Source organism: Thrips palmi, unplaced genomic scaffold (genome assembly GCF_012932325.1).
Source record: "Thrips palmi isolate BJ-2018 unplaced genomic scaffold, TpBJ-2018v1 HiC_scaffold_17, whole genome shotgun sequence".
Taxonomy (NCBI): Eukaryota; Metazoa; Arthropoda; class Insecta; order Thysanoptera; family Thripidae; genus Thrips; species Thrips palmi.
Window position 1 is genome coordinate 10,890,927 of NW_023144626.1, and position 26,853 is coordinate 10,917,779.

Sequence of the window (26,853 nt, forward strand, 5' to 3'; positions counted from 1 at the left end):
GTGCCAAAAAATTGAGCACGAATTGAGCAACCGATTGCACTATACCGTTTTAATTGTGCGTTGAAACGAAGGTCATAATCCACCACAATCGTTTTCCCAGGTAACACTTACCAGCAGCGCCCAATCGTGCTACAGCAACGAGACAGGTGCCAAAAAATTGAGCACGAATTGAGCAACCGATTGCACTATACCGTTTTAATTGTGCGTTGAAACGAAGGTCATAATCCACCACAATCGTTTTCCCAGGTAACACTTACCAGCAGCGCCCAATCGTGCTACAGCAACGAGACAGGTGCCAAAAAATTGAGCACGAATTGAGCAACCGATTGCACTATACCGTTTTAATTGTGCGTTGAAACGAAGGTCATAATCTACCACAATTGTTTTCACAGGTAACACTTATCAGCAGCGCCCAATCGACCTTCGTTTCAACGCACAATTAAAACGGTATAGTGCAATCGGTTGCTCAATTCGTGCTCAATTTTTTGGCACTTGTCTCGTCGCTGTAGCACGATTGGGCGCTGCTGGTAAGTGTTACCTGGGAAAACGATTGTGGTGGATTATGACCTTCGTTTCAACGCACAATTAAAACGGTATAGTGCAATCGGTTGCTCAATTCGTGCTCAATTTTTTGGCACCTGTCTCGTTGCTGTAGCTCGATTGGGCGCTGCTGGCGTGAACCCAGCAGAACCCGATAGCAAGACGCTGTAAGTACTGTTCCGAGCATGCACAAATAAAACGGTATAGTGCAATCGATTGCTCAATTCGTGCTCAATTTTTTGAGACATGTCCGATCAATTGTGCAATATTGGGTTCTGCCAGCTTCACGGAGGTATGAATATGGTCACCTGCAGACTGATTCCAGACTCGTTTTCGTCGCTCCGTCTCTCTCGCACTCATGGGGCGTCCCGTATAGGTGCGGGAGAGACAGCGACAAAAGCGACTCGGAATCACTCTGCCGTAGTCGGCGTTGTGTTGAAGCCAGTGTAGGCGCCGGAATTGCACACTCTCAGCCTTTTACTGACTTTTTCTCATTAGCTTACGCATTTCTGTAAGCAACCATAATACTTAGTATATTTTATCAGCATTACTTAGCAATTGATAATTACTGTTCAGATATTACCGTTTTCTTAGTAAATTACAAAGAAATTTTTAAGTATTTAAGGACTAAATACTAAGTATTATGGTTGCTTACAGAAATACGTCTGCTAATGAGAAATAGTCAGTAAACGGCTGAGAGTGCAGGCACCCCAACGCGCGCGCCCCTAAGCCTTCTTCGTTCTTGTCGGCTGGTTGCATCGGAGGGGGTGCACTGTGGCAAAAAGGTACGGAAAATTCTGTTAATTTTTTTGCCAGGATTCTCCGTAGCCCTCTTATCAATATTCTCCGTAGGCTCTTACAGTATTCTCCGTAGGGCCGTACAGTATTCTCTGTAAGTCCGCACAGTCTTCTCCGTAGGACCTGGAAGACTGTATAGTCCTACGGAGATCACTGTAAGGTCGTACGGAGAATACTGTAAGAGCCTACGGAGAATATTGATAAGGGGGCTACGGAGAATTAACACAAGCTGTGTACAGAATTTTCCGTAGCTTTTTGCCACAGTGTGGGGGTGAAGGTGGGGTAGCAGTCGAGTCGGAGCCGGCAGGCCGGGCCGCGGGCCCTGGCAGACTAGGCGTCCTGAGTGTTATTGTTGTTGTTTGTGTCGCTGTGGCTAGGCCTAGATTGTCTTTTTCTTGCACTGTTGCATATTTCTACTTTCAGTGCACTCATTCTCGGTCACAACACCCGCTGTCATCTGCGCCTCAACGCACCATTCGCTTGACTCGACGAAACGGAAGGCAAAGCATCAGTTCCACCTGCAGACCCGGATAGAGCGCCACGAAGTGTATGTACATTCTCTATTGCTAACGGTTTTATGACGCTACCGTTACTAGGGCGTCGTCTGTTTTGGTCGAGCCCACCAGGTTCGACTGTCAAGGAAACTGTCAATCATAATTTCCTGAGACATCAGTACTTGGACAACCCTAACCTATCAAAAAAGCACTTCAATTTTCCTACGCACAATTTTCCTTCTGGCGACCAACACAAGCGCCTCATTTTCTAGTTGTTGTGTTGCTTGCAGGCAGAAGGTAGTCTAAAAGCACGCTCATCACTCTAAATCATTTGTAACCAAGAGACAAGTATTACGTGTCTATTAACTGTGTTGATAAAAAAGTTCCATGCGGATTTCTTGTGAACGTAAGCATCTGTACCCAACCCAATTTTCAGGCACGAAGTGAGCAGTTCTCGCGAGATGTGATAATTTCGTGTCCTCTCTCTGGTTCTTCCAACCTAAAGTCGATTTTAACCGGGTCTTTTCCTACCTTTATGTTTTTTGACCTTGCGGACAAGGTACAATTCTCATCAAGATGAAATTTTGCCTCCTTCCACCGTTAAATTGCAAGTTTTACCCTAGAATGTAATTTCCGTGGACACTTTTTGATGTCCTACGCTCCAGATTTGGGGCTTCCCGCCTCTACTACAGCCCAAGGAAGTATGAGAAATCGCTTTCGCAAAGTGCAGTTTGTTCTACGCAAGTGAGGCTACGTTTTGACGTGTAGAACGTATCTCTCGGGTAAAATTTGCAGACACAAGATGATTCCGAAAATTGTCTTCCACAACTAAAATTCAAAAAGTCTAAAATCGGTTTTTTTGGGACGGTTTTTCTACCTTATGTGCGATCGTTCTGAAACTTTTCTCATATTGTTGGTGCATTCGTTCTACACATTTTGCAAAGTGGCGGAGTAATGTGGCACCATTAGAACGGAAAATATAAAGTTAAATAAGTTCCAAAGCGGCGAAAAAAATGGCCTAGCAAGCAATAAGTGTAATTTCCGTTCCACCCATTGCTTGCAGACCATTCAAAATTTTGATTGCGAACCAATCCTTGTGTGTTTGCCTTGTGGACAAGTTGTTCCAGTAAAATTTTGGTTCCGGTGGCACTTCTGGTTTGGCTTGTACACCTCATTTCATGCAATAATGTAATTTCCGTGGACTGTAATTTCCGTGGACAAAATGAGGTTTTCGTTGCGTTTCACGTGATTTTGGCCTCGCAAGGGGCCTCAGCTCAAAAGTATGTCGATATTTTTCTGTTTTAAACCTCTCTTATGGAGGGAATGCCATTCTGGAGGGAAATAGGCATGGGGAATGGGAAGGCAAGCTGAGGAAAGTCGTGGCGTAGTTTAACACAACATCCATCAGGTCAAACCCGCCGCAAGTCACAAAATGGACCCAAACGAGCAGCGAGCCGACTTTTTGCAAGAGTCTAAGCTTTCGACTCCACTCATCAGATTGGTCAAACACTGTATTTTCTGGACAACCAAGCGGTTTTATGCTGCTTTGTTCGGCGCGGCCGCCATACTGCCTTGACAGTTGTGACTGCGAGTCAGTCAAACCGTTCAACGTTGATTATTCAGATCGGAAAGCTTAACCGAAAGCTTAGAGTCTTGCGAAAAATAGGCTCGCTGTATTTTGGGATCTAGCTGACCATTTAAGACTTGCGGTGGACTTAACCTGACCGATATGTTAAGCGACATGACGTCTTTCCTTAGCTTGCCGTTCGAATGCTAAGACCCAGTTTATCGAATAAATTGCAGCAATCTGTACCTCAAACTCAAAGAGTAATCTTTCTGAAAATATAGGTTAGTAAACGTGGGTGCCAGATATGCTTCCAGGAGGGCTAAATAGACCGCACCGCGAGCGGGCCGCTGTCTCGACCCGCCGATCAACTTTTCCTTAACTGATCGCACCCATTATTAATTATTTTCCGGACATAGACACGCAGGAGCTGATCACACTGCGAGAAAAGATCACGGTAAATCCTGTACTGATTACTCCAGACTTCACCGTACTTTTTTTAACAGGCAATGCCGTCGTTTTTTTACAGGCAATACCGTACTTTTTTTACAGGAAACGCCGTACTTTCTTTACAGGGAATCCCGTACATTTTCCCCCGGCAATCCCGTACTTTTATTACCTATCAAAAACTGCTATAATTTTGTTCAGTCGGTTGACCCTCTTTTTCCAAGTTCCTGATGTACGCAACTGCTGAAGTCGGACTCCTGGACCCCTCTTCCGACCACTCGTTGGAAAGGTCTTGACGAGACCTATTGAAAGGTGCAATAAAATTTTTCAGTCGGTCGACCCCCTTTTTTCAAGATCCTGATGTGGACATTTCTTGGAAGCGGCCTTTGATGGGACCAGATCTGGTCTTTCCTACGGCATGAACTGTACGGAAGAACGGTAACTACTGTTAAAAGACTACGGAATATTTTGTAAAACAAGTACGGTAAATACTGTAGACTGTACGGAGGATACTGGTTTTCGAAGTACGGTAAAGTTTGGCAAAAAAATTATCCAGGATTTACCGTCATTTTTTCTCAGAGTGCAAGAGGGACTTTCCTCCGTTGTCCACTGTAGGGCCCATCATTTGCCAAGTGTGAGAGGTACCGCCTGGGAGGTAAACACTATGCAACCGTGGTCAGAAGAAAATGAATTCCCAGTTGTTCCCGAGACACGGGAATTGAGCCGGGAGAGGTGGACACCGGACTCAGTCCTGCTCAAAGAGGCTGTTCTAGGGTGCCCCCCCCCCCCCGGGGGGGGAATGTATTCCTCGTCACATACTGGTCACACTACGAGTGGGACCTTGTAGCCGCATAGGTTCTTCTCCGCCAGTATAACGTGGCACCCCAGTAAGGACGGCCGTGTCCCGTTTGGCAGTGCACGCGGGCATGTGTCGGGCCCGAAACGGCATACGATCAAATTGTGGTCTAGCCCGAAATTTTATTGTGAGGTACGCAACATGGAACCAGAATGCACAGATGTGGAGGGAGCTGCCTAAACTGCTAGGCGTTTGCGTTCGTATCGCACCTATTCTAAAGGCCCATTAAAATGTAATTTCCGTGGACAGTTTCTGAGGCTGTGTAATTTCCGTGGACGGCAAAAAAATTAAAATTGCGATATTTCCTATATTATTGGGGTGATAGCTCGCCCCGATGAATCCATGATCCCTAGTGATGTTCTTAACAAGATAAATGCAAAAAACCCGGTTTCAATTGAACTTTTTTTCAAAAAGTTTCAGGGCCCAAAATTAACCATTTCGCGAGAACTGCTCAAGTAGCCTTATAGTATCCCCAGGATTCAGCCGGCGCGAGATTCAATTCATGTGCCTCCTTATGCATTTTGAAAATTTTTCTATAGGATTTTAATGAGATTTTACACACTCGTTGAACCTTGAACGGTGATTCTAATGTTGAAATGTGGTTAAAAAGTTAATAACCAGTTTTGAGAAATTTGCTGTCAAAATCGCTGTTTTCATGGCAAAACTCGACTTATCAGGGAAAAGGGAGTAGGAAGGGAGCCGAGCCGGAGCGGACCAATAGGCGAGCTTCTTTTCGCTTCTGCACTGTGGCAAAAAGGTACGGAAAATTCTGTTAATTTTTTGCCAGGATTCTCCGTAGCCCTCTTATCAACATTCTCCGTAGGCTCTTACAGTATTCTCCGTAGGACCGCACAGTGTTCTCCGTAGGACCTGGAAGACTGTATAGTTCTACGGAGATCACTGTAAGGTCCTACGGAGAATACCGTAGAACGGGGTAATATGAGACAAATTTCGAGGTTTTTCGTGGATTTCCCCCTTTTAATTTCATTTTGAGGTACTGAGGTGTTCATCACTTGTTCATTGACCCTTTGGCTACTCTCCCACCAAATTTCAGATTTTTAGGTGCAGTAGGGACCTTTCAATTACTCTCGGAATGCCGTCCCATATTTCACTGCAATGTGGGGTAACATGAGACAAAAGAAAGAAATGTTAAAGAAGTATGGATAATTAAATCATTTAGGCGGGTTTGGAGCTTTTTAAGTTCTTTTCATTCATTTTAAAGATGATTGGAACCTATAATGGAGACGATATAAAATCTGGAGGGGAGAAAGATGGGTGTCACTAAAGAGAGCTCAAAAATGTATAAGAAGTCATGAGTTGTGCCTGTCACATGAAAATACTAAACGAAGAGCTTAGATGCCGGTCAGGTAGCAAAACAAATTCGTGTTAAAATCATTATTACTTGAAATTATTAACAGTGGAGTATGTTTGGCCTCATATTTCAAGCGAAAAGAGGTGTCTATATTTTCCCTGCAAGGTAACAAAATTGTATTCCATCTGGAACAGGCAGCCCGAGAGTAGACATGACGGAACAAAATTTTGTCCTGATTATGTTGACATAATTGCCTACAGATTTAAACCTCGTTCGGACGAGAACCCAAGTTCTAACCGAGGTTTCTGGGGAGGTTTTTACGAACTTTATGAAACTTGTTAAAATTAAGAGTTTTTACCTTTGGTTCTAAATAGCCCTGGCGAGTCTCTGATAGCCTCCGTGCGTTTTCTGTGAGCTGCCACGGCCTCCTAGATCACGACAAAAAATTCACGGTAGTCTTCTGAACAACCGCTAGAGAGCAACACGACAAAAACCGAAAAAAGTGCGCTTTGTCTCGATTTTCCTTCATGTCTCATATTACCCCGTTCTACGGTACTGTGCGGTCCTACGGAAAATACTGTAAGAGCCTACGGAGAACATTGACAAGGGGGCTACGGAGAATTACCACAAGCTGTTTACAGAATTTTCCGTAGCTTTTCGCCACAGTGTGTACAGTTTACCCCAAAAGCTGAAAAAGCACTCTCATTCCAGGAACGTGACATCACGTTGAAACGAACGTGACAAAATGTCACGTTCGTTTGAGCATTGTGTCACATTCGTTTGGGTGTGAATTAGCCAAAAATCAGCTTATTCACATTCAAACGAACGTGACACAATGCTCAAACGAACGTGACATTTTGCTACGTTCGTTACAACGTGATGTCACGTTCCTGGAATGAGAGTGTACGAACACGTACTTAATGAGAAAAAAATCAGTAACGTGCCGAGAGTGAGAGTGCGAGAGTCTTCTGCGTTGCCCTGTCTCTCTGGTACCCATGCGGGACGCCCCATGAGTGCAAGAGAGACCGAGGAACGAAAACGACTCTCAGATTTCGACCGCTGAGGGGAACTCGTAACGCCTGTGAGGTACCCCCTGCCACGCGACACACTGGAGTGGAGACGGTGGCCTATCCCGCGCCTGTGAGAACGTCGGGGGCGAGGTAGGCCACCCTCTTCAGTGCGGTGCGTTGCAGGGTGGGCGGGTGGCCTACCTCCCAGGCGCTACACTGCGTTGGGAAAATTCACGTTGGAACCATTCATTCGTAACGTTACTGTAACTGAGGCCACACAACCGTCGTGTGTTTCATTTTAACGCCGTTTGCAATGTGAGGAAAACAGGAGGGACAAGAGCTTTCGAAAAGCTTGTTTGTGACGAATGCAGCCATGAACGTGATACCTCTCTTTCACCGTACCCTTCAGTCGTCGTCTAGTCGTGCAAGAGGACGCGGTTCGGTTTGTCCTTTGGAAATGCGTTGTAGGATGGGGCCTGGCAGAGTAATACCGAGGGGCCAAAATTTGTACACCGTTATTGCAAATTCACGTTATTTCAACGTTATTGTGCATTTTTTTCGCGCTATTTCACGTTAATTCACGGTTATTTCAACGCTATTTCAGCGTTATTGCAACGTTATTTCAAGGGAAATGTGCACCAAAATTCAAGTTGTTTGCCCCTCGAGTAATACACACGACCACAGATCGTGGTTTTCTTTCTCGCAGTGTTCAAGACAGATTCATGTCCCGCACTCTTAAAACCTTACGAAGTATTATGAGCATACATATAACAAACTAAAATACTTTGTTATACGAAGAAATAGTTCGTAAATTACGAAGTATTTACTTTGTAAGCTTATGTATGCTCAAAATACTTTGTTATACAAACTACTTTTCTTTGTAGAGCCCAAAATAGTTTGTAAGGTTTTCTCAGTGCGTTGTTGCAGATGGAGTGCGACGTGTGCATGCAGCACTTCGACTCGGCAGAGCGCCGCCCCAAGGTGCTCCTCTGCGGCCACACGTACTGCTTGTCGTGCCTGAGGCAGCTGGCCACCAAGAAGTGCCCCGTCGACGAGAAGGTGAGTATTCTGAGTACCGGCGTGGCATTGTTAAATCTAATGCTGATGTCGATTCGCGCCGATTCGCGCGTTCTTAAACCTCACCCAGGATTACTTTCTGGTGGTTCTTTCGCGGTCACACTCACTCAAAATAGTATACGAAGCAAAAGCTTCGGAACTGCGAAGAAATAAAAGGCATTGTACAATGGCTTCGTATTATGAAGAAATGCGTCGTGTTACGGAGGATTTTGCTTCATGATGCGAACCATTTCTTCGTAGATTTTACAATGCCTCGTTTTTTTTTCGTATTACGAAGCGATTCTCCGTTGGGTTCTTACTGTGGTAACTTATCGGAGTGTCCGGGGTAGGATTAGGCAACTTTAACACCGAAGCGTCCGAAAGTAACTCCTTGTGTGTATTCGATTTCGCCTGCAGGCTTTCCAGCTTGACGCGTTGGCCGACAACTTCAAGCTGCTCAGTGCGACCCACAGGTAAAGTGTGCTTGCACTTGCGCACTGAAACGCGAAGAATCTCGCTCCTTGCGCTTTCAATCCAGCAAAACACTGCAAATTACATGGAAAGAACTCGCGCCAAAACATGGCGAGATCTGAAGTCTCGCCAAATTTTTGATCAGGCCTGAAAGTCTCGTCAAAATTTGGCCCGACAAAAATTCTAGCCTGAAAATGGCGAGACTTTTAGGTCAGTTTTGGTCGGTTTTGGCCAGATCTTTGGATTTGTCGTGTAAGCGTTTTCTCGCATCATGCCAGATGTAGCGAGCACACTGCAAAGCCGGTGGTTAAGTTTTCTTGCCACAAATTTGGCAAGCCGTTTCGAATGCCAAAAATTGGCAAGTTTGGCCTGAAAATACCACCCAGGTTGCCAAAATTTGGCAAGCTTCGTGAAGATTTCCGACCAAAGCTTGCCAAATTTTGGCGTTCAAAACGGCTTGCCAAATTTGTGGCGAGCAAACTTGCCACTGGCTTTGCAGTGCAGCGTTTTCTGTGTTTCCAGGCCGACCCGATTCTGGTGTGTGTCCTGCGAGAAGGAGGCGACCGAGCACTGCGTGAGCGAGCACGACATCCGCAGCCTCAAGAAGCAGCGCACCGCGGCGGCAGAGCACCACCTGGAGGCGCTCCGGCAGGGCGAGGAGGCCCTGGCCGCGCTGGGCGGCATGCTGGACGAGGCGACCGTCATCAGGCAGATGGAGGACTGCAGCGACACGCTGCAGCGCGAGCGGGCCTCCCTGGCCGCGGCGAGGGCCGCCGTACGCGGCGCGCTGGGTGACAACGCGGCGGCCTGGGAGCAGGCCAAGCAGGCCGCGGTGCAGAGCGGTAAGGCTTGGCGGGGATCCTTAACTTACCTCATAAGGGCATCATAACGTTATCATAAGAGTTAAAGTTATTACCCTTAACTTCTAACATCTTTTCAAAAAGGTAAGTTATTTTTTTTTTGTCTCGAACTTGTGTAAATATACTTTTGGAAGTACTTGCAGAAGTCCGTACCCTTAAACTTTAGCGAACATTGTCTTATGTTACGTTATGAAAGCAGTGTTAGTTAAATGTTAAGTTAAGTTAAGGATCCCTGACGGTGGGCCAGAAGACCGGTGGAGGCGATCAAAATTCTTGACGCGTTTTGAGCTCTAGATTCGCTGAATGGGACGCGAACCGAGCGTGCGACCCCACTAATTCGTTCGGAGTATAATTCATTGGTGGGGTCACACGTTCGATTCGAGTCTCATGTAGCGGCTCTAGAGCTCAAAACGCATCTAGAATTTTGGCTGCCCCCACTGGTCTTCTGGCCCACTGGTGTACTCGTGTGTACCAATTGAACCTTTCTCAGTGTACTCACAAGTTCAAAACGAGCAAAATTCGCTGGTTTAAAGTAATATTTGGTGTTGCGTGTTTTCCGAAATACTCAGCAAAGCCTTTAAACGGTCAAAAAAGTGAAATTTATGAGTTTTCTGAGGTGCACTGAGTCGTTCTGGTGTACTCATGTGTACAGCAGAGTGATACACCCCTCGGTGGTGGCGCCCTCAGTACTTGAACCGTCGTAGTTTTCTGTTGCCTGCCTCTCTCACAATGCTCTTTCCCTGCAGTCCTGGCCCGGAGCGCGGCCCAGGTGGCGGCGGACTTGTCCAGCTCCTCGTCCTGGTGCTCCCTGACGGTGCACCGCGGCGCTGGCGGCGCTGGCGGCGACGCGGCCTGGACCGGCGTGGTGCGTCCCGCCAGGGACCCGGTGGCAAGGCTGCTGCTGTGCCGACTGGCGTGCGGCGGAAGGCTGTGGTCGCCGCAGCGGGAACCTGAGCAACCACAAGACCTGCATGAAGAACAGCAAAACGTCGATGTTGGTGAGCGCGTCCCACCTTCCACTGCTTCCAACCCTCCCACTCTCTGAGTCTCTATTTTTCTCCCGTGCAGACTGATTCCCAGAATCGTTTTCGTCGCTCGGTCGGTCTGGCACACACTAAACTTCTTACGGATACATCTATCTGTATTACGGACATTTTTCTGCAATCGTAATTACGGATTAATTTTGTTTGTAATACAGATGATTTCATCCGTATTACAAACAGTTTTTAGTCCGTACCTTACGGATATTTTCGTTTGTATGTCACGGACACGAAAACCTTTATAATACGGACAAAATCATCCGTATTACAAACCAAATCCATCCGTAATTACGTTTGCACAAAACCGTCCCTATTGCGGATACATGGTGTCCGTAAGGAGTCTTCAGTGCACCTCTACGACACGCCCCATGAGTGCGAGAGAGACAGAGCAACGAAACCGACTCTCGGAATCAGTCCGCTGGGCGTTTGTTTAGGGTGGCCTCACCCTTCTCTGTTCCGCAGCCACAAGCTCCAACGCCGCAGCCCATGAACTGCAGTCCTGGGAGGAGCGCTCCAACCAGGCCGAGCTGAGCGTCGAGGACATGGTGCAGAGGGTGCGCCACGGCAGCAGGGTGGCGCGCGGCCGCGACTGGAAGGTGGTCAAGCACGGGAACCAAGACGGCACGCCGCCCGGGCCCGGCACTGTCACCGCGGTCGCGCACGGGGACCCCATCGGGAAGGGCGTGCAGGTGACGTGGGACCGCACCGGCAAGGTACACTGGTACTCGATGGGATGCCGAACTCGGAAATGTGAACTTCGTTTGCTGCCGCCAGAGTTGGTAAGCATTGTTTAGCCGAGGGGAAATTCACTCGGGTAGAGGTTGGGTGTCCGGTGTGTACTTCAATGGTGGTTCTGTACTGTACTAGGTTAACAAGAAATAAGCAGGAAGATTTAGTAACATGGTTTTACATTTTTGCTATGAAGCTACGGTATTTTACACACTGTGAGAAAAAAGTACGGAGAAAGTACGGAACATGTCTGGTCAATAATTTGCCTGGACCGTTCCGTACTTTTTTTCCGTACCCATTTACATGGGTTCATATGGAGCAAGTACGGAACGTTCCGTACTTTTCTCCGTACCTCCGTACTATATTTTCCTGTACCATTTCCGTACAAAAGTACGGAATTTTTTACAGTGCAGTATCGGTCTTTACGTTCAGTATTACAGAACCTTTAACTTCACCAAATGTAAGGAACTTTCGAATTTTAAAACTGTACAAGGTTTAAAATGCGCCAGTAAATGTAACTTTTGTGCCGATATTGCGGTTTAAAATGCAACGTCCGTAATAACAGAAGTAAGTGGCGTTATAATTGCTGTTATACTTAAAGAAAGGAAATGGTCGGTTTTTGCATTTTTGGTAGTGAATTCCCTCTCGTTTTCTAACGTCGAAAACAGGAACTGCTACACTGTTATTCCTGGGTGTTCAATAACTAAGCGCCTTAAGGCGTTTGCCTCAAAAACCTAGACGCCTTGATGCGCTTAGTTACTCAACGCCTAAGGCGTTTAGTTACTCAACGCCTAAGGCGTTGAATTACAAGACACCTTTGCTTGGCCTGTACCCACCACAACAGCAGTGGGAGTACTAATGCAATACAAGCTGCCTCTTTCCATTGCCTCAAGTCGTCTAACTACTATATGCCTTCCAAGGCGTTTAACTGCTAGACACCTTGGAGGTGTGCAGAGGCTGAACAGCTTGACTGTCTTTGAATACAGCCATGCCATCCCTTGTTTGAACCAAGGTGTTTAGCAGCTACGCACCTTTGAAGGTGTCTTACCATTAAACGCCTTGCAAGGCGCGCAGCAGTTAAACACCTTGACACAATGGGCCAGGGCAGCCTGCACTGCTAATGTATGCATGGAGATTTGTCCATATTTTTACATTTGTTTTAATAATCTACACATACCTGTCAAAAATTAGTTTATGATGCTGAGTTGTCAATATCCAATTAAGGATGGAGACGGCTGTTGTCAATACGTGTGACCAAACCGCAGAATGTTTTTGTCAATGAATAGCAGTCATCACTTACTATTGTCCTAAAATTAACTTGAGTCTTATTGTTGGTTGCAAAGTAAATTAACACAAAGGCGGCAATATAAATTTGGCCTTGAAGGAAAGAAGCACAAATATAAGTCCTTTTCTCCATTGTGAAGAATCCACAATGGACCAGGCGCTGGTGAGGTTGGGCTGCCCCTGTAGATGGAGACATTTTCAGAGTTTAGAGGCGTGTCAACATATGTGACGCAATGTCACATCCCCTTCGTTCGATTCGATTCATGATTTCACTGCCACGAAGCGCTCAAATTCGTGTGCAACAGTCTAAAAACGAAATAAACCGAGCCAAGAAGCACACACGAACTCGCACGTAAACATTTGCGACGCAACAAACAAAATGCTGCCAACCTATGAAATGAAAAGAACGTCTGTTTTTTTTTTTCGTTCTTGTCTTTTTATTTCATAGGTTGGCAGCATTTTGTTTTGTTGCGTCTCAAATGTTTACGTGCGAGTTCGTGTGTGCTTCTTGGCTCGGTTTATTTCGTTTTTAGACTGTTGCACACGAATTTGAGCGCTTCGTGGCAGTGAAATCATGAATCGAATCGAACGAAGGGGATGTGACAGTGCGTCACATATGTTGACACGCCTCTAAACTCTGAAAATGTCTCCATCTACAGGGGCAGCCCAACCTCACCAGAGCCTGGTCCATTGTGGATTCTTCACAATGGAGAAAAGGACTTATATTTGTGCTTATTTCCTTCAAGGCCAAATTAATATTGCCGCCTTTGTGTTAATTTACTTTGCAACCAACAATAAGACTCAAGTTAATTTTAGGACAATAGTAAGTGATGACTGCTATTCGTTGACAAAAACATTCTGCGGTTTGGTCACACGTATTGACAACAGTCGTCTCCATCCTTAATTGGATATTGACAACTCAGCATCATAAACTAATTTTTGACAGGTATGTGTAGATTATTAAAACAAATGGAAAAATATGGACAAATCTCCATGCATACATTAGCAGTGCAGGCTGCCCTGGCCCATTGTGTCAAGGTGTTTAACTGCTGCGCGCCTTGCAAGGCGTTTAATGGTAAGATACCTTCAAAGGTGCGTAGCTGCTAAACACCTTGGTTCAAACAAGGGATGGCATGGCTGTATTCAAAGACAGTCAAGCTGTTCAGCCTCTGCACACCTCCAAGGTGTCTAGCAGTTAAACGCCTTGGAAGGCGTATAGTAGTTAGACGCCTTGAGGCAATGGAAAGAGGCAGCTTGTATTGCATTAGTACTCCCACTGCTGTTGTGGTGGGTACAGGCCAAGCAAAGGTGTCTTGTAATTCAACGCCTTAGGCGTTGAGTAACTAAACGCCTTAGGCGTTGAGTAACTAAGCGCATCAAGGCGTCTAGGTTTTTGAGGCAAACGCCTCAAGGCGCTTAGTTATTGAACACCCAGGAATAACAGTGTAGGCACTGCCATGCCAGCAGGTTGGCCATTGGATCGTCTGTTTATACCCACAGTCTTGTTTCCAGAAACCACATATTGGAGCAGATCAAAAACTCATCGACGTTAGTTCCATGAGTTTTCAAACTGAAATGAAATCAATTTGGGAATTCTCGGTACGCTCCAATTTAAAACCGGTACGTACGGTGTGACGGTGTTTGGTTCATAGCTCAGTGTCTCTGTACCATTCGTCTTACGACCTTAGCGACCCGCGCTGACCACAAACATGTGCCCCGCTTCCAGTGTGTGCGCACCCTACTGGGCCTGCACTGCGACGTGGACCCTGCCTGGAGCCTGACGGTGCTGCAGCAGGCCGCGCCCCGCCTGAAGGCCCTGCAGCTGGTGTCGCCGCAGCAGCAGCACCTGGACGCGGCCCTGGCGATGCCGCTGCTCGAGGGCCTCTGCGTGTGCAACGTGACGGGGCCGCAACTGCAGCAGGTGGTCCGGATGGCGTCGCTGCGCCGCCTGGAGCTGCACTGCCCGCCGGACGCTGCGCTCTCGGACATTTTTACCTTCCCCGGGACTGCCGCGGGGCTGCGGTGGCTCCGCAGTGGTTTGTACCCGCTGGTCACGGCGCTGGCCCTGGTGCGCGCGCACGCCGACACCCTGGAGGAGCTGCAGCTGGTGGCGGCCTCCACGGAGCCCTACGGCTGCCCCGACCTCGCCAGGGAGCTGCAGCGCTGTGGGCTCAAGAAACTCAAGAAGATGGTGATTCTGCGTCGAGATGCTCACGATGCGTTCTGCCGTCACGACCAGAACACTTGCAGGGAACAGCTTTCCCAGATATTGCACATTTTCTCCGAGCGTGGCCTAAGTGTGGCTGTGTTATGTAGTGAGTGCAACTTGAATAGCGAGATTATTTGAACGCTCAGCACAGTGCTAAAATTATTTTATTACAGCTCCTCTTTTTAAGGCTTTTTTTGTGCATGGTAATAAATTAAGATATTTTATTTGTGGCTCTTCTACGCTCTCCTATTTGCTCCTCCTAATATATGCTATTATGAGTAAGCCCTGCATGCGCAATGTGTGCATGCGCAATGTGTGCATGCGCAATGTGTGCATGCGCAATGTGTGCATTGCAGTAGAACTTTTAGGAGATATATTCTGGTTACTCGAGGTTGTCTCTACACTCTACCAAAAATGTCCCGTAAATGCCGTTAATTTATTACCAGTTTTCACTGTGGGTCAATTCACAGCGTTTACTGTGATCTGCTCACGGGATTTACTGTGATCTTGTTCCCGGTGTTCACTTTGATCTGGTCCCCAGTAAACACTGTGAGTTTGACGCCGCTGAGCACCGAAGTACTGCAAATCAGGCTCCAATTCACGGCGTTTACTGTAGCCAGATCACAGTGAACGCCGTGAACTAGTTCACAGCAAACGCCGTGAATTGCATAACAGCAAACATTGGTAATAAATTAACGGCGTTGACAGGACATTTTTTGAAGAGTGTACACTCCAAAAGCAGTTTAATTGTGGTGCTTCTGTCTACATAAGAGTCCTTAAAGAGAGTTCGGTTCAGTTACCTCCTTTTTTCGATGAAATTCAGACCCTGACAATAGTGAAGTAAGGTTAAAAGTTTCTTCCTTGCGGAATTTCTTGCAGAGTGCCTAAAATTTGACCAAAATATTTATCATGTAATGGTGTGAAACATTCTTGGTCACCTTGAAAATTATAGAAGAAAGACTAGTCTAGAAAGCTGCTGCTTTCTCTCGATCCATTTGTGTAGTACGTAATTTTGTAATAAAGATTTCTAAGAAATGAGTATTTTTATTTATTTGACAGTTCAAGTTTTACAAGCGAAAGTTTTCTACATTTGGGGCTGTTCTCAGCACCTCACTAAGGAATTTACCCATTGGAGACTTTGATCAAATATTGCTGAACAAGGTGTCCGTTGTAATAAGATATTTTCAGCGCTGTTCTGAACACATTTGGTTTGTCCATCAGTTGTTTCTTTTTTTAGAATAAACGGGAAGCTAGTTAAAAAGGAGCAAGTCAATTATTTCGCAATCTTTGCTCTGAACTGATCTGCCTAGATGTGTATTATTTCAAGTCTTCTGACAATGTTTCTCTTTTCCTAGAAAAAGACTTATCTGCTTAACACAAAAGAAAAATAAAAACAGTTTTGAAAAAAAACTAATGATTGGCAGTATTAAATGGAGCGCCTCGTTTTGCAATCAACCCTATTGATTCAACAACTGTTATTTTTGAATTAAAAGGGAACATTTCTTACACTTGGGAGCCCTTGGATGGGCACGAGTTCAGAAAGCGTCCTAAGAGGGGATTTGTACTTGGACTGACCAAAGCAAAAACCAATACATTGCAACCACACTTGACCTAGGTCAGATAGTTCCTCCTTGGTGTGTCCGGATGTGCTGTTTGTGGTTGCTGCTCGTGCTGCACTTTTTCTTGCTGACTGAGAACTCGAAAGGCTTCTACCTAGTGTGGGTTCTGAGATGCCTTCTGAGGTTTCCGGATGTACTGAAACTCTTCTTACAAACGGTGCACTCGTAAGGCTTCTCCCCGGTGTGGGTCCGTTGGTGCGTTCTAAGATCTCCACTTGTCCTGAAACTCTTCTTGCAAACTGTGCACTCGAAAGGCTTCTCCCCAGTGTGGATGCGAAGGTGCTCTCTCAAACTCGAACTAGCAGTGAATTTGTTCTTGCAAACTGCGCACTCGAAAGGCTTCTCCCCGGTGTGGGTCCGTAGGTGCGTTCTAAGATCTCCACTTGCCCTGAAACTCTTCTTGCAAACGGTGCACTCGAAAGGCTTCTCCCCGGTGTGGGTCCGTAGGTGCGTTCTAAGATCTCCACTTTTCCTGAAACTCTTCTTGCAAACTGTGCACTCGAAAGGCTTCTCCGCGGTGTGGGTCCGTAGGTGCGTTCTAAGATCTCCACCTTTCCTGAAACCCTTCTTGCAAACTGTGCACTCGAAAGGCTTCTCCCCAGTGTGGATGCGAAGGTGCTCTATCAAACTCGATCTTACAGTGAATTTGTTCTTGCACACTGTGCACTCGAAAGGCTTCTCCCCGGTGTGGATCCGAAGGTGCACACGCAGACTCCCACTCATAGAGAAACTCTTCATGCAAATTGTGCATTCGAATGGCTTGTCCTTTGTGTGGATCCGCAGGTGCGTTCTCAGACTCCCACTCACTGAAAACTTCTTCAGACAAACTGCGCACTCGAAAGGCTTCTCCCCGGTGTGGGTCCGAAGGTGCAATTTTAGACCCTCACTGTGAGAGAACTTCTTCTGGCAAACTACGCACTCAAACGGCTTCACCTTGGTGTGGGTGCGAAGGTGCCTTGTTAGGTTTCCACTTTGAGCAAACTTCTCCTCGCAGAACGTGCACTCGAAAGGCTTCTCCCCGGTGTGGATCCGCAAGTGCGCCTGGAGGACACTCTTGCATCGGAACTCCTTCTCGCAGACTGCACAGTGGAGCGCCTGCTGCCCTCCACGCTTTCCCCGTGGAGCACGCGGCGCCGCTGACGATGCCGCCACCTCGCCGCACTGTGCACTCTCAAGGGCCATGATGCGCCTGGCAGGGAGGGCCTGCTGGAACACACAGATCAATTAGTCTAACTTCAGGTTTGCCCACTGCAACTAGAGGACATTGACCATACCTTAGGTGCAGGCGAAGACCTCAAAATGCAGAGAGTAACGGTGCACACCGACTCGGGTCCTATTCTGCAACAAAATGAAATAAATTTGGTAAAGGAGTAAACGCTGTTGAAATTCTTGGCTGCACAGATTCCCCAAACGGTGGACAATTGCTCCAGTTAGAAATAACAAGAACACTAAAAGTTGGGTAAAGAAACGAATCCCTGGACCGGAAGTCAAAGAATAGGAGTTAGAAATAAAACCGCTTCTGCGCATGCACAAACGCCTACTTTAGGGTGGCCAAAAAAAATCGAAGTCTTTCCGATCGCCCAATTCCGGTCAGAAATCGATTCTAGACTTAAAAATAATAACCCTTTTTTGCGTTTTGTTCTGAGACGATTTTATATACCGTCTCAAAAGCAAAAATGTTATATTACCCATTTAAAACCCTCTTTTCTCGTCAGCGATCCCTGCGACCAGCAGATGATTAGCTTTCACCCTCCTTGGCCTTATTGCAAGGTCTTAAGTTAGGAAGAGCCAGGTACTAGACACAACCGAACAGTTCCAGCCAGGATTTGACGGGGAAAATCCTTCGCGCTTAATTACTATGTAGGTTTTTCTGCGCGCTAATGCACGAGATTAAGGGGGGGGGGGGACCCTGGTGAAACTTTCAAGTAGGCTTCAAAATAATCCCAGGAAGTTAAAACTTCGTTTAATTATTAGGTTCATTATGGTGAGTTCCCAAAACAAAATTCAATCCAAAATGTTGAACGGTCTCTGAGAAAAGTGGCTTTTTAGAGTTTTTTGGGGCGTTGGGGAAAAATCTTCGTGCGTCTTTCATTGGGACGGAAAGTCTTGAAAATTTTTTTGGGTTATCCTAAAGATGTATAGAAGAGATTTTAGTGACGGAATTTTCAAATTCAATTTCTGTCCTGAGATATGAGTTTTCAAATTTTAACATTTAAAAAAAGTGATTTTTTTCCCTTTTTTCAAACTTTTAGGTGTGTTTAAAAAAAAGTAGGGCTGATATCAAGATTCCGTCACTAAAATTTGTCGACAAGTCATCAATGAATAGAGTCCATGCAAGACGACTCATGTAGGTGTCAACCAGGAACGCAGGAAGTCTTTCTACGACAAAATTTTTTGTCGACTGAGCAAAGCTGTGAAGTTGAGCGTAGAAGTCAACGACAACTGATCTCAATGTTATTTCCTTCCAAATGATAAAGAAACTACCCCCTTAGCTCAAAGGTGTTCACCCTGTTGAATCTGAAACCTTCTATGCACATTTTTATCTATGAACTTTGAAAATACAATTTATTGGAATTTTGGCGATTTTTTTACCAGGGTCCCCCCTTAAACATGCACTTCGTCACGCACGAATTTCTGCGCGACAATGCACGATTTCCTCCGCAAGTATGGAGAAAATCGTGCATTGTCGCGCACTATTTCGTGCGTTACGAAGTGCATGTTCAATTTCGTGCATTAGTGTGCAGAAAAACCTACATAGTAATTTAGAGTGTTATATACCTTCTGGCAGAAAAAAACGAACGACCCGTCAAATCCTGCCTGGACCTGTTCGGTTGTATCTAGGACCTGTCGCGCACTATTTCGTGCGTTACGAAGTGCATGTTCAATTTCGTGCATTAGTGTGCAGAAAAACCTACATAGTAATTTAGAGTGTTATATACCTTCTGGCAGAAAAAAACGAACGACCCGTCCCGGTGAAAGAGTAATCATCTGCTGGTCACAGGGATCGCTGACGAGAAAAAAGGGTCGAAACGTGACCAAAAAATCGAAATTGGGCGATTACTGCATGTTACAAGCAGAAACGGACCTTAAAACGCAGTCTGGCCAAAAATGATGCAAATCTTTTGGTATGCCTTAAAAAACGGACCAAAATGTCCGTTCATATTCCTAAACTGTTCATATTCTTCGTACAACTTAGTCTGATAAAATAGACCGACTGGTATCATTTTTCATACAACATGTTGATCTGAAAATTCAGACTAACGTCGTCTGAAACTTTCAGACCGCGAAGTATGAAAGTTTTGGTATGAAAATTCAGACTGAATGTAAGTAAATCGACTTCTAACAAAAAATTATGAATTTTCAGTAAATTTTTTTAACAGTGCATGGGTAAAAACAATTTTGTGCTTTTGAGCCGGTAATCGTCTCAGGACAAAACGCCAAAAATAGGGGTTCTAATTTTGCGGTCTAGAATCGATTTCTGAGCGGAATCGGACGATCCGAAAAACTTCGATTTGTTTTGGGCCACCCTAGCCTCCTTCGAGTCGAGGTGGGACGTCTGCGCAGCAGCGGCACTTTTATTCCTCGATCTACGGTCCGGGGATTCGTTACATACAGAAGGAAATAGACTTAACACCAGGATATCGCGCAACACAGGTTGACTCTTTCCCCCTATAATTTATCGGATACGGGCCTAAAACATTTTAGGACTTCTGCCTTTAAACAATTTGAGATCGTCTAACGGTACGATCAACAATTGCCAACACCGCATGCTCTTTTGATTTGAGATCACGACTATAAGCCCGCCGCCGATGTCTATCAGGTGACCCTGCCGAAGGCCGCCCAGCGCCGCTGGCCAAAAGCCAAGTGTAAAAACCAAATTTGTGAAAGGATCGTCGAAACTGGTGCAGGTTCGCAATGGCGAAGCCTATAACGACAAGCCACAGTTTGCCGTCTACCCAGTTGAAGACGTCCTGTCCTCCCCTTTTCCCCCTATGGTGGCGAAGCATTACGCTGGCCTAGACCACCCCGATGTAGCGTTACACAAAATTATTCATGAAAACACATCTTAAACTCTTTCGCATTCTGAGTGTTACGCGTGACTTAACGCCGTTCTCTCATGTCCATACCGTGGCGTAACGCACTCGATCCCCCTGCCTCGAAGAGCGCACCGTAATAAAGGGACGTCCCTAAACAAACGCAACTGGCAAGACGAACTCAAATCCATGGCCACTTGTCCTGTTTTACCTTTGCAAGTTAGCCTAACATAGATCGGAAATGCTCACGTTCCTCGCCGACTTTCCTTCACGCTAATCCGGACGACCAGATAGAAATCCTAAAGTCGTAAGCTCATTTGACGGTAGATCGTGACGTTTACAGTGACCGGAAACAAGGGTGACCGGCTTATCTAGCGAACTGATTCGCTGGTTGAAATGCGCACAAACTGGTTGAAATGCGCACAAACACTCACACTTAATGATTGTGTACAATTTTGTACGTGTAACTTGCACGATTATGTGCATGTAAGTTGAATTTGCACAATATTATGCGTACAAGTCCATAAATTTAAACAGATCTTGGCATAATTATGTGAAAGCCGTTGCAGAGGTTTCAAAATACGCATCAGCAAGTACAAAGTTGTACACAAACATTTAGCGTGCAGGCTTCCTCGGCGCCCCGTTGGCAGTGCAGCCTTACCGTCACGCGGTGCACCGTCTCTCTGCGCCGTCTCTCTGCCTCGCGTACCCACTGCAACTTACCTTCGGGAAGTCCGCCTTGGGCAAGCCGACGAGGGACCGCTGGGAACACTGCGGCTGCGTTTCACGGCCCGAAGTGCGCCTCGAACTCTGCAACGGAAGTGATTTGATTTTGATTTGATTTGAAGAGGAATTGAAGGAGGGCAACGGATCCTGCGAATGCACCGTGACATCGGGAAGAGAGGACGCACGGAAGGGAAACGCTCGCGGTTACGCAATTCCAGGATCAACACTCTGATAAGTCTCAACCTTCAGGCTACTCAAAGGATACATGAGTTTTCAAAGAGAAAACTCCGTTATTCACGAACTATGTCTCCGTATAAGAAGCTGTGTAGTTTGTACCTGCTCAATGTACTTCATAAGGTTCTAATGCGTGCTGTTTACTTCCCGTCGCTTCCGCTTCAGCACTTGCGAAATGCTTACACAGTTGATCCATGAAGCGGACGAAGGGGATAACTCAATTTTCATCATTTTTCAGGAGACACAAAAAACTGATTGCAGGGTAAACTTCATCCAATCAGATGAATAATGCAATTGCATTTTTGTCAAGAAAGCCTAAGAAATAACTTAAATAAAATTTTCATAAGTCTAGTGTCACTTTGAAGAGTTGCTGTTGACAGACATAACTTTCGACCCACATAACTGTAAATCCACATAACTGGTGACAGAAATAACGGATTTATTTCTAAAATAAACAAGCTAGGGCCCGCCCTTCCGTCGAACCGAGTTGCCAGCTCCGCTTCGCTGCGCCGGCAACTCGGTTCGACAGGGGGCCGGCCCAGCTTGGCCTGCCGGCGGCCTTTTCTCGGGCCTTCGGCCCTCGCATCAGACCCAACTTGGCCAGTCGAAGGCCCGGGCCTTCGGCCCGCTCGCATCACACACACCGTGAGCGGGTAAAGCAAAGTTATCGATTTACCATCGTGACTTAGGCCCGCCCTTCTATTCACAATATGCAATAGTCCTTACACTTTTTACTCCAACTGTCCTTAGAATATGCCCATTTCATTTGTCTCTTCGCCCTCATTCCGAAAATACCCATATTTGCCATGCTACTGCAACTCCTTGCAATAGAGGCACAGCAGGAGCGCAAAACGAGTCCGTCGCACTTTTTCCCATAACTCATGAAGGCGGGCTCCTGGACCCCCCTTCCGACCCCTCGTTGAAGAGGTCTTGCCAAGACCTATCGAAAACTTAAGTAAAAATTTTCAGTCGGTCGACCCCCTTTTTTGAAGATCCTGATGTGACTAATAGACGAAGTCGGGCTCCTGGACCCCCTTTCCGACCCCTCGTTGAAAAGGTCTTGCTGAGACCAATCGAAATCTGCAATAAATTTTTTTAGTCGGTCGACCCCCTTTATTGAAGATCCTGATGTGACTAATAGACGAAGTCGGGCTCCTGGACCCCCTTTCTGACCCCAAGTTGAAAAGGTTTTGCTGATACCAATCGAAATCTGCAATAAATTTTTTTAGTCGGTCGACCCCCTTTTTTGAAGATCCTGATCTAGCCAACTTGTAAAAGCGGCCGATGGGGTCGGGACCAGGTCCATTCATCTTGTCTCGTCGCCCCGATTCCAAAAATACCCCTATGTGCCCCGCTAGCACTAATAATGGCGGAAATCCGCCTCCCGCTCATGTAAACCATGATGCACCTGCAGCAGCCCTTGTGCGACCCGGACGGGATTTGCACCACCGGATTATTTGTTTGGACGGTACTCCTGAAGTACCCTCCAAATCTGGTTACTCTAGCTCAACTCCTTCCTTGTACACAGACGCCAACAACAACAACAACAACAACACACAGACACAAAGGCAAATGCATAGGCCCTCCCCCTATTTTTTGAATAGAAGGGCGGGCCAAAAAGCATTTATCATTTAAATTAAAATTATAATTGCTACAGACATAACATTTTACAGAAATAACCAAATCGCATATACATATAACTGTTGACAGACATAACATTTGACAGGCATAATATTTGATAGACATAACCGTCGGCAGGTATATCTGTATTCTGTCGTAACACGCCGCTTCAAACCATCGCACCGAGCCGCGCGCCACAGACTGCATACTACGTCATCCTCCGGTCGACCGGCCAGCGTCGTCTGGGGATGTTCCACCAGTTTCATCGAGTAGTGAAGGAAGTGAAGAAGGGCAAGAGCTGCGCGAAGGATTAATGGATGAAGCTCAAATTACAGCACGGCGGACTCAGCAGGGGCAGCTGCTTCCAGTTCGGTAGAGGGGCAAGATGAGCAGTGCCGCCTCTGCTTTGACGGCCCTAGAAATCACGCTGCAGTGACGTACGGGTATCGCATCTGTTTCAAGACCTGCGCGGGACGGTTGGACGACAGTGCCACTTGCCCGCTGTACAGGAAGGAAATCTTGATGATGATCAAAATTTTTGACAAGGCTCCATTTTCTTCTGTTTTCCTCTATTTAATTAAACTTGTTCATATTTTTTAAAATTAAAAATTATTTCTGAATAAAGTTATATGTATTTAAAGTTATGTGTGTTTACAGTTTTTCAACCACAATTAATCCTCTTTTATGTCTGACACCAGTTATGTCTGTAGCCAGTTATGTCTGTCAACAATTATGTGGATAAACAGTTATGTGGGTTTAAAGTTATGTCTGAAGCAGAACTCCCACTTTGAAGACGATTTCTGTGATTTAAATCTTTACATAGGAATAGACCACGGAACCATGTTGGGTCTAGGACAACTCGTCCCGACCTACTCGTACCCGGCCAAGAAGTCCCCGAGGAAATCCCGTCCCAGCTCATGTTGATCCCCACCCTATGTCGCCCCAATAATAATGTGTTTTTAACAATATTTTTTATTGAATTTGGCTTTATTTTACGATGGGACCTATGAACAACTTAGTTCTCCCAAACAAGGCGGAATTTGGAGACAATTCAAGTGGAGCGTAGAGTCAGCATTTTTGTGTGGTACATTTTTGGAGTTACCTCTTTTTAGGCACAAAGTAGCTTTATAGTATCCCCAGGAATCAGCCGACGGGAGATTCAATTCGTGTGGCCCTTTATGCATTTTGGACATTTTCTATAGGATTTTAATCAAGGGGTGAATCACTCAGCGTCCTAGTGTACACATGAGTACATGAGTAAGCGTGAGTACACCTTGCTTTCACGGTAACACCGAGACATGCGATTTCTCCAGACCTTCCAGGTGACAAGAATCGGAGGCATTGCTTGACTTTTTTTCACAAGAGAGGTCTGGAGAAATGAGATGGGCAACCGATGTCTTGCCAATCGGCGAGCCACAGTCTGGGTTGTTTTCCGCTGAGCGCTCGACAAAACGCAAGTCTCCGGCGTCTGCCGGGCCACGCCCGGCCCGCTCCGTGAGGCGCGCGCCGGAGGATTAGCATGCTCCCCCCACCACTTCTCCCAGGGCGGCCTGGGGAAAAGTCAAGTCTCCGCTCGGCCATCGTCAGCAGCTCGGTCGCCTTTCTTCTTGCCCGTTCTCGCTATTCGGCGATCGGTCGATGTGGATTTTGCATACGCACTGTTGCCTATTCTCATACTCTCTCTGACTTATCTGCAACTGCTTTCTCGCCATTTGGCGGTTGGTCGCTCTCGTTTCTGCATTCGTACTTTTGCCGTTCTAGCGGCCGTGGCGGGGTTTTTAGCAAAGAAATGGGTCGAGATTGAAATGTACATTTATTGATGTAGTTAACACAGTAATTAATTTCATCAGTTAAAAAGAAAACTTGGCAGAAAGTTCTAATTGAAAAGTGTACTGTAGCTTAACTAAACACAAAGATTTTTCACATTTCGCTGAAATAGTTCATGCAGAATGTTGGTTGATATTGACATCTCTACACCACTTGTCTGAAATGAGGAAAATCAAAGATAAAATAAAATAAATGCATGTTATGTAAGTAATGATAACATGAGGGGAGAATCTACCTACATTTTGTTTAAATATTCCATAAAATAGTTGTTGTGATGAAGTGGACTGTGCACTGTGGACATGTCCTGATCAAAACAAAACAAAAGTTGTTTTCAGTGGCTGCTGCGGGAAACATGAAGTTATAAATGTGGTGATCCATAACTACATATTACTCCATTTCTTGATAAGTTGTCTGGAATGAGGACAATAAAAGAAAAACAATCAATAAATTAATCAATTAAATATGTTATGATAAAATAGAAGAGGAGAGTACTCACATTTTATAAAAATAGTCCATAAAAGAAGATGCAGTGATGAGTTGGACTCTATCGACAATGTTGAGATCAGAACAAAACAAAAATAGTGTTCAGTGACTGCTTCGGGCAACTCAAAACCAAAATGTGGTGTCCAGAATCATAAACGAGGGCCACATATTGCTCCATCTCCAAATTACTTGTCTGAAATGAGGAGATTAAAAGAAAAACAATCAGATAAGTCATAATTTAAATAAGATAGGGTGAAACAAGAGATGAGTCTACTTACATTTATCTAAAATTGTAAACAAAAGGAGATGTAATGAAGTTAGTGACTCCGTCAATAACTGGAAGTCCAGAACAGACATATTTTTATGTTCTTGAGCTGTTGCCGCCCACTTCAAACAACAAGTGGGGTTCTCAATTATAATCGAATTATCATTTTCATGCCGCCTCTTCAATGTAACCCTAGAATTTAGTAAAATAAATTAAAAACAAATCAAGACAACAGTATGAAGAGTTCTTCAAAAATAAGTGGAAAAGCGGATTACTTACATTGTAATTAAAGAGTAACGACATAAATTATGAGAAGCTCTGGATGGGCCGGCTTTAACCAAACTTAAGGCAGATATCAAACATAGCAGTTGTCAGCCAAGACTTTCTGGGGTGCTAGAACAAAAGAAGTAAATTAGTATCGAAGAGAAGAGGTATTATCATACTAAAAATATAAGGTTTAGAAAATAGGGGGCAAAAGACCAGCTAGAGTGTGTTAATTTTTCAAGAAAACCCAATGACTTTGATAAGAGAAATACTTTGAGGGCAATTTTATTTGTTTGAAAGAAATTAGAATTTGTAGAAATAGAACAAACATAGCAACAACAGTCGATGAGGATTAAAAAGTACTGAAATAAATTGCTTTTGGACTTATGGCTGGAGAGGTTATGTTTCCTTTGGAGCAGATAACAACCATTCTTTCACTTCAAGCCAATCAGAAACTAAACCGAAAGCTTTAAATTACACAGTCTGTTTGCTACAAATTAAAATAACGAACACTTCACGGTAACATATAAATAATTGTTCATGAAACTAAAGAAAGGACCCGGCGAGAGTAGGCGACGAGACAGCCAACGCGGATAACGTTTGTCAATGTTTCCAATTTTAAAAATGTATTTTAAACAAATATTAAAACAAAATATAAATCAAATGCACATTACTTACCTTCTCATTCCTCCAAAACAACGATCTTAAATTGGTATTGAATACCGTGCTGGTCCGATCGTCCGACAAGAGATGCCACAGGCTAGGCCACCGTAAGGGAGCAGGAGGGGAGGGGGAGGGGGGGAGCCGACAGCCTACGGGGAACGGGAGGCGGAGGGGAGGGGGTAGTGAGCAGTGACGTAGCAGTCCGCCGGGCCCAGCCCAGCCGAGCCGCACCTGGGCGAACGCCATCCGGAGACTTGACTTTTCGCATGACCCCAGAATCCCAGCGCTCTCTTGACTTTCGATCTTGCGTTTCCGCAATGCTGTGTTGGAAGCTGCTAGTTGGCAAGTCTCGCTTGACAAAACGCAATGGCTCGGCGGATTCGCAAGATGTCGCTGGAGAAAATTGTCAAGTCTACACTTGCCCACAGAGAATCGCATGTCGCGATGT

The 26,853-nt window shown here is 45.6% G+C and overlaps 3 protein-coding genes and 1 long non-coding RNA gene across 4 annotated transcripts; 2 read left to right on the top strand and 2 right to left on the bottom strand.

Annotated features, from left to right (window-relative positions):
• Positions 1-7,344: 7,344 nt before the first annotated feature.
• LOC117644042 (roquin-1-like) lies at positions 7,345-9,496 on the top strand. Its single transcript, XM_034383227.1, has 5 exons — positions 7,345-7,463; positions 7,949-8,080; positions 8,495-8,550; positions 9,071-9,292; positions 9,493-9,496. The coding sequence occupies exons 1-5, from the start codon at positions 7,395-7,397 to the stop codon at positions 9,494-9,496; spliced, it is 483 nt and encodes a 160-aa protein (XP_034239118.1). The 5' UTR covers positions 7,345-7,394.
• Positions 9,497-10,262: 766 nt separating this feature from the next.
• Positions 10,263-15,040, top strand: LOC117643833. The gene is made up of 4 exons (XM_034382948.1): positions 10,263-10,406; positions 10,911-11,227; positions 13,974-14,081; positions 14,188-15,040. The coding sequence occupies exons 2-4, from the start codon at positions 10,991-10,993 to the stop codon at positions 14,806-14,808; spliced, it is 966 nt and encodes a 321-aa protein (XP_034238839.1). The 5' UTR covers positions 10,263-10,406; positions 10,911-10,990; the 3' UTR covers positions 14,809-15,040.
• A 654-nt stretch (positions 15,041-15,694) lies between these two features.
• LOC117643895 (gastrula zinc finger protein XlCGF8.2DB-like) lies at positions 15,695-21,474 on the bottom strand. The gene is made up of 4 exons (XM_034383052.1): positions 21,467-21,474; positions 21,047-21,133; positions 17,564-17,627; positions 15,695-17,492 (listed from the first exon to the last, which is right to left on the bottom strand). The coding sequence occupies exon 4, from the start codon at positions 17,469-17,471 to the stop codon at positions 16,380-16,382; it is 1,092 nt and encodes a 363-aa protein (XP_034238943.1). The 5' UTR covers positions 17,472-17,492; positions 17,564-17,627; positions 21,047-21,133; positions 21,467-21,474; the 3' UTR covers positions 15,695-16,379.
• Positions 21,475-24,699: 3,225 nt separating this feature from the next.
• LOC117643899 lies at positions 24,700-26,564 on the bottom strand. Its single transcript, XR_004587649.1, has 6 exons — positions 26,421-26,564; positions 25,758-25,871; positions 25,492-25,670; positions 25,227-25,406; positions 24,970-25,141; positions 24,700-24,887 (listed from the first exon to the last, which is right to left on the bottom strand). It is a non-coding gene; the product is annotated as an uncharacterized LOC117643899 (long non-coding RNA).
• Between the last annotated feature and the right edge of the window lie 289 nt (positions 26,565-26,853).